The 7266-nt window shown below is 45.1% G+C and overlaps 1 protein-coding gene across 1 annotated transcript in view; it reads right to left on the bottom strand.

Annotated features, from left to right (window-relative positions):
* Positions 1-6951, bottom strand: part of LOC128640494 (zinc finger matrin-type protein 4-like) — a 269542-nt gene extending 262591 nt beyond the window's left edge. Inside the window, exon 1 of the mRNA XM_053692972.1 lies at positions 6847-6951. Within this exon, the coding sequence (XP_053548947.1) occupies positions 6847-6951 (105 nt within the window). The remainder of the gene's footprint in view (positions 1-6846) is intronic.
* Between the last annotated feature and the right edge of the window lie 315 nt (positions 6952-7266).

Below are 7266 nucleotides of genomic sequence, written 5' to 3'. Positions count from 1 at the left end.
CTGTCCCACCCTCTCTCTCCCCCTCTCTCCCCCCCCCCCCCCCTCTCTCTCTCTCTCTCTCTCCCTCCCCCCCTCTCTCCCCCTCTCTCTCTCCCCCCTCTCTCTCTCCCCCCCCCTCTCTCTCTCTCTCTCTCCCCTCTCTCTCCCCTTCTCTCTCTCCCCCTCTCTCTCTCCCCCTCTCTCTCTATCTCCCCCCTCTGTCTTTCTCTCTCTCCCCTCTCTCTCTCTCCTTCTCCTCCTCTCTCTCTCTCCCCCTCTCTCTCTCTCCCCCTCCTCTCTCTCTCCCCTCTCTCTCTCTCTCCCCTCTCTCTCTCCTCTCTCTCTCTCTCTCTCCCCCTCTCTCTCTATCTCCCCCTCTCTCTCTTCTCTCTCCCCTCTCTCTCTCCCCTCTCTTCTCTCCCCTCTCTCTCTCTCTCTCTCTCTCTCTCTCTCCCCCCTCTCTCTTTCTCTCTCCCCTCTCTCTCTCCCCCTCTTTCTCTCCCCTCTCTCTCTCTCTCTCTCTCTCTCTCCACATCTCCCCTCTTTCTCTCTCACCTCTCTCTCTCTCCCTCTCCATCTCACCTCTCTCTCCCCCTCTCTCTCTCCCTATCTCTTTCTCCCCTCTTGATCTCTCTCTCCCCTCTTTTAAGCTGTTTGAGCTCTCTCCACGGCCTTTCACGGCCTGCCCCCGTCCACACCGCCTTCACGGACCTTCGTGCTAGGCCCCGCCCCCTTCACGGACCTCCACGCTAGGCCATGCCCCTTTCACACTTGGTCACGCCCCCCACGCACGCTCGGCCACGCCCACTTCTTATCGCTGCAGTCGGCAGATCAGGTAGGGAATCTAAGGCCAGGTGTGTTTGTCCTCGTGCTGTCTCTACTGCGCATGACAGCTTCAGACAAACACACTTGGCCTTTTATAGTATAGGATATATATATATATATATATATACACACTGTATATATATATATATATATGCTGTATATATATATATATATTTATATCACACAGTCTCAATAGGTTTAGCCGTTTCCAGGTAAAGCTTAAGCACAAAATATACAGAATAAGCACTTCCGCTATTAGAGCGGTCTCACCAGATGCCATCTTGGTAGATCCTACTACTAACGCACTCCCTTTAGTCACAATACACACACACCTACTGAATTATTAAATTGCCTTTTTTTTCTTACTAACAAAAATGTCTTACACATTTTTAAATTCACATTGATTACACTCTTCAGATGGAAAGAGTCCACAGCTGCATTCATTACTTTTGGGAATTCAGAACCTGGCCAGCAGGAGGAGGCAAAGACACCCCAGCCAAAGGCCTAAGACACCCCACAGAACAAGTACGGCGGGGAGCTGTGGACTCTTTCCATCTGAAGAAAAGAAAATTATCAGGTAAGCATAATTTAAGTTTTTCTTCATAAATGGAAAGAGTCCACAGCTGCATTCATTACTTTTGGGAAACAATACCCAAGCTATAGAGGACACTGAATGCAAAAACGGGAGGGTACAAGAGGCAGCCCATTCTGAGGGCACCAGGCCTGAAAACCCCTACCCAACAAAATCCTGCTTTATCCGAAGCCGAGAACAACTTTGAAAAAAAAAAGAAAAGGCCCAAGGACACTGACCCGCAGATAGTCCACAGCCTTGCTAGAGACCACAGGAACTAGACTTGACTGAGTCAACAGGCTCCAAGAGACACCGTCCCCAGCAGTCGGTCTCCAAACAACACACCCCTTACTAAAGAAAGGGAACAAACTACCGTATTCTTCCACAAAGAAGAAAAGGCATGGAGAAATCATGATTGTACTTGTAAAGCACGGCTAATCCCCCTTAAGGGACTCAAGGCACTGCTCATTTTATCAACCTTGAAAAGAGCAAAGGCTGAGTAGACCTCGCCGGGGATCGAACTTGCAACCCTCGGTTTGCTAAAGTGCAGAGTAGCCACAGTGCATTAGTATGCTGAACTAGCTTCCAGCTAGTATAAGGAACTCCAGAAAAAAATAAATAAAAAGGGCACAACGAGTCCTAAATTAAAACACAGAGCAAAAACCCGAGAAACCGTGTCAGGCTAAAAGAGACCCCACCAGTCTCATAGAAACAAGGGGAGGCAACGCCCAGACCCCAGAAATACAGAAACCATGGGATAAGGCCGGGAGTCTGAAACAGAGAGAGGATCTTCCCCTAACACAGTGTAACCGCACTCTAGAAAGCAACTGAAGACGAAGGCCCCCAAGTCACAAAAAGGTATCTCAGAATACCGAAATATTCAGAATGAAACCTCGTGCAGCAAGCTGGCGAACAACACCTGAAGCAAAAAGACTGCACACTGTCATCTAAAAATTACCCTGAAACTTAAATACTTGCAGGGCAAGTAGAAAGCAGCTGAAGATAGGATCCTTCAGATTGTTAAGTATCCACTAACCAGCAGAGAATGTAGCAGGCTATCTAAGAGCCGCCAGTCCTTCCCACAAATCTTGAATGTGGAGAAAGGAGAAACCTCAAAAAGGCTTTTTTCGAATGCTCCGAGGATGAAATAGCAGAGCAACAGATCTCAGATCCTTCTCCAACACCAGACCAGCCCAAGCGACAGACATGTCTGATAGACAGGGGGACAGAAAGACCCCAACCACAAACCCCCAGGGAATGGAAAGAAAAAGGACTGACTCACCCACCCCAACAGAGCTCGGGTGCCAACCTAATCCGCTCCTCCTAAATAAGGCACTCCCAAGGAGAACCCCCAAGGACATGGAACAGATAAAGTGCAATAGATCCATAGGAAGACCTGTCACAACTCTCTTAGACAGTCTCTACGTAGAGAGATCAATTCCCAACAGGTGGAACAGAGCCCACATAGCAGCAGATGCTGCCCCTTACACACATAAGTCACCTGATCCAACCTCCTACACACAGGGCAGGACAAAGGCCCTCCAGAGAGAGGAAACCCAAATCATAAGGAAGATAAACTATCCCCTCCAAAGGAAAGGGCACAGATAAGAACAGCATACATGTCCACAAGACATGAAGCTATAGTATGATCAAAACACAGACCGAATTAAAATCATCCAGATATCACTGTTGACCCAACAGAAAAAAAAACTCCCCATAGAGGAGCAAAGTACATCTGAAGGACAAGTCAGGCCTTAAAATTTATAACCAGTACCCGAAGGTGGATGAGAACTCTGGCCTACCTGCTTGCAAGCCCAATGAGCTAGCCCCTATGTCACAACATAGGCTCCCTAAAAAAAAACTGGGTCGTCCCGAACCAGTCCACCGGATCTTAAGTCTCCAGACATCCAAGAAGGATCCAAGACAAGAACTCCAGACCCGAGACCCAGAATTGTCCTAGAACGAAAGACACCCTCAGGGTACACAAGATACCTCATCTGAAGCAATCAAACCTCACAGGGGATGAGAACCGGGAAACCCGGAGAACAGGTACAGGACTCACTCATAATTCCCAGCCCAAAGGAAAGAGAACACCCTTAGCTGGAGGTCAACACCCCCCAGCAAGTTACTAGGCCGTGACAAAGTCACACAATTCTCTAGAGCCCAAAGGCCCCAAGGGCAGCACTAAGAGAAATGAAAATGAGAACAGAGTCACCCGAAAGAGAGTAGAAAGAAAGGCTAGTCTCCATAATCCTTTCAGATTAACGTTCCAGAGGACCACACCCAAGGGAGAAGAATGCAAGCATCCCGAACCCTGGCAGAAAAACATCCCCTAAGCAAAAAGCTTGGAAAAAGAGACAACACCTCTTATCGCCCCTGATATGGAGACGACTAACACCCGAATGAAGACAGAGTCTCACGGCCTTCACTTCCTAATTAAGCAGCCAAAGCCGCCAGAAAAACCGGACGAAGTCCAGAAAGTCTCGACCCAAAGGAAGAGAACCTCTAAAAGGAACAAGTCCTAAAAGGACACTTCCAAAGAGACCATGAAAGGCAAAACTGTATGAACAGTGGTATGAAGGACCTAAAACCTCCAAGCCTCCAATCCATAATGGGAAGGAACATACTAGTTCCCGAAAAATTTGGAAAAATTTGGAGTCCCGGCCCACTAGATTGAAAGGCGAATGAGGACTGAACCAATCCCCCATGCCCCTAAGAATCCATGGACCCTCAAGTTCTCTCAGGATGCTAGTTGAAGCTTGTAAAATAAAACAAGACAATCACACAAATCATAATGTGATCACTAGGCACCCTCACCGGACCAACCAGACATAAAAATGTGTCACTTGTCTGAACTAGGCGTCAAAGACTGAAGGATCTGTACCCAGTCAGGATCAGCCTGAAACCAAAGGCCCCAGCACTGTCAAGGCCACATAGAGTCTCCCCCGATGATGGAGGGATAAAGAACAGTCAAGACAGACTTTTGTAAACAGTGCAACCACAAAATAGTGGGTATCAGCTTCAGAGAGGAAAGTTCCCGAAGGAAACCTCACACCACAACCTGAGCTATAAACCAAATAAAAATCATCCTCACCAAATGAAAATAAAAGATAAGGCAACCCGTAGGTTCTCACCCAGGAAGAAGGGACAGACCCGCAGGACCAGCCCAACAGGGGTAAGAGACTTCCAAGCTCAGAACTGGAAAAGGATACACAAATAACATAGACTATAAGAAGATTACTTCATCCCCTTATATCTATGTATGCAAGCCAGTCGAAGAGTAAGACTGAGAATTCCCAGACCCATTAAGAGTGGGATCCTCCAGCAACGCCAAAAACGTGCCTTAGTAGGACACAAAGGTGCGCCAGTCTACAACGAAAGGTGCAACATACCTCCGCCGGGACAAAAGGAAACACCATCCCCGAAGGTTGACCCCCTGAGGCCTAGGGGGTAGTTGCTCCCCTCAGAAGGTTGAACTGGATCGGGCGATCTCACGCCTGACGAGCCCCGGTTAAAGAAACACGGACAATATCGTAAGCACACTCATGGGAGGTGCAGATGCGCCAGCGCCAAAGATATGGCCATGCGGAAGCATGTCATAACCCCCGGTGGGAACAGGCCACACTCCCTAAAAAGGATAAGTAGCGTTTAGGTTACCTGTATGCGTAGTAAGAGTTGATGGTAGGGAACTCGTCTTGTGAGAAATAGAATCCCCAGAGACGGATGGCTCAGTGGGCACCCGATTCCCCAATCCCGAGGAACAGAGCACTCTAAAATGGCATTCAGAACATAACTGATGGGCATGTTTTACCCGGGCCAATTCATATTTTTCGCAAGAAGTAGAGTCTGAATCAAAGACATCCGTCTCCAAGAATCCTCCATAACTGGGACAGTGCCGCCTCCAGAGAACCAGACACCAGTGAACCAGGATTACTCCATCGCCACGCGGTCAGGGAAATGGAAATAGAGTCACAAGGTAAACTGTACAGTCCATGCAAAAGCACGCCCGACCGAAAAGGCCGGTCACTAGACATAGGCCATTATGTTCCAAAATAGCCATGAGCCGAAGCAACACTACACAGTAGCATACAGAATCACATAACAAACATGATTATAAACCCCCCTGTTCAATAATCCCCCTCAGGAGATATTAACCCTTGATTCCTAGATACAAAAAGGATCCTCACTGAGACCCTATGTTAAAGTTATCCCCGAAAGGTTATAGCCCCTCTTGGATAAACAGTTGAAATTACAATACATCCATGATGAAAGTAAAATGAAACAATCTTATCAGAATCTACGCAGTAGAACAGGAACACAGCCCTTGAAGTGTGACAGATAGCGTCGCTTCTGCCATGGACTTGAGAGAAAAAAGCAGGTAGCGAAACTCGTCAATGCTGATTGCTTGTGGAGCTGTTAATATGAGTCGGGATGGTTTCGCAGAAAGACTCTCCCTGCATCTCCAGACTCTGACTTTCACCCATGCTCTCATTGAGAGGCTGACAGGACTGCTTAAAACTCCATTCCCATGCCGAAGAGTACTACCCTCCATAAGAGACTATAGAAAACTTCTGACACTTCTCTGCCAACCTCCTGGGACGAAAGGCAAAGAATGACTGGGGGATGAGGGAAGTGGGTGCAGTATTTAAGCATTTGGCTGGGGTGTCTTTGCCTCCTCCTGGTGGCCAGGTTCTGAATTCCCAAAAGTAATGAATGCAGATGTGGACTCTTTCCATTTATGAAGAAAATTAGGTGCAAATGTGCTCCATTAATGTACCCCTGTCTGTTTAATTCCTGCACATAGTTAAAGTTAGCTGTGGAGCAGCAATGCACTACTGGGAGCTAGCTGGACACATCTACTGAGTCAGTGACAAGCAGCAAATGTGTGTAACCACTAATCACTCACTAGCTTTTTTCTTGAGCATGTTCTGGTATGCTTTTTTACCGCAAGACAACAATATAAATTTAATAATATTACATGTTCTATGGAAGTTCTGACATTATTATTTTTCACTAGGTTAAATACACGAATGTGTTGTTATATGTTTTAAATTTCTCTTTATTACACACATATGATATATAAAATATGTTACAAATAGAGCACAAAATTGTCCCACGCAAAATGCAAATGTAATGTTCAGATATTTATATATTTATGAAGGTGCATAAATTGAACTAAAAGCAGAGCTTTTTACATAATAAATAAAGAGAACTTGTTTTTTGTGGCAAAATTTATCATTATTCGCCTTCAAAAAATCTCAATTTAATACATTCTATTTTATGTTAAATTTGAGCGCACCAGGGCTCCTCTGCAAGGGTGAGCTGTAGAGAATTCAGAGGAGAATCTAATGAAGAATTCTCCAAGCCCTTGAAAAATCTAGCCCTTAATAGTGTAGATAAAATTACATTTCTTGGAAAGGCAATTCTTTATAAAGAAATAATATTATCAAATACCTTGGTCTGAAACTTACCTCATAATGGGCAACCCTTTGTGATTCAGAAATTAACTGTGCATTGCAGATTTTACAGTAAATGTCTGTAAACAATACTCTGTCATCTGCATCAGTAGACTTCATCTGAAAAATAAGAAGATTATCAGTTAGTAATTTTGACTATAATATATACAATATATTTTCTGTCCTGTTTATAATTCAAGTGACAACAGTTAGCAGAATCTCTCATTTGCCAGCATTTTTTATACATGGGCATGCTGTCACAATGTTTAATTATTTAAGTGCAACAATTATTATTCCAGTATGTAATTAATATATTAATATATTTATGCATTTGTTTATATGTAAAGAAATAAACATGATATAAATACAGCTTTAACAACATTTCATTTCCATATTAAGAAATAAAGCATCAATTGCTCCTTATACCTTAACGTC

The sequence above is a fragment of the Bombina bombina genome, chromosome 9 (genome assembly GCF_027579735.1).
Source record: "Bombina bombina isolate aBomBom1 chromosome 9, aBomBom1.pri, whole genome shotgun sequence".
NCBI classification, from domain to species: Eukaryota; Metazoa; Chordata; class Amphibia; order Anura; family Bombinatoridae; genus Bombina; species Bombina bombina.
This window is presented reverse-complemented; position numbering and strand designations above follow the sequence as displayed.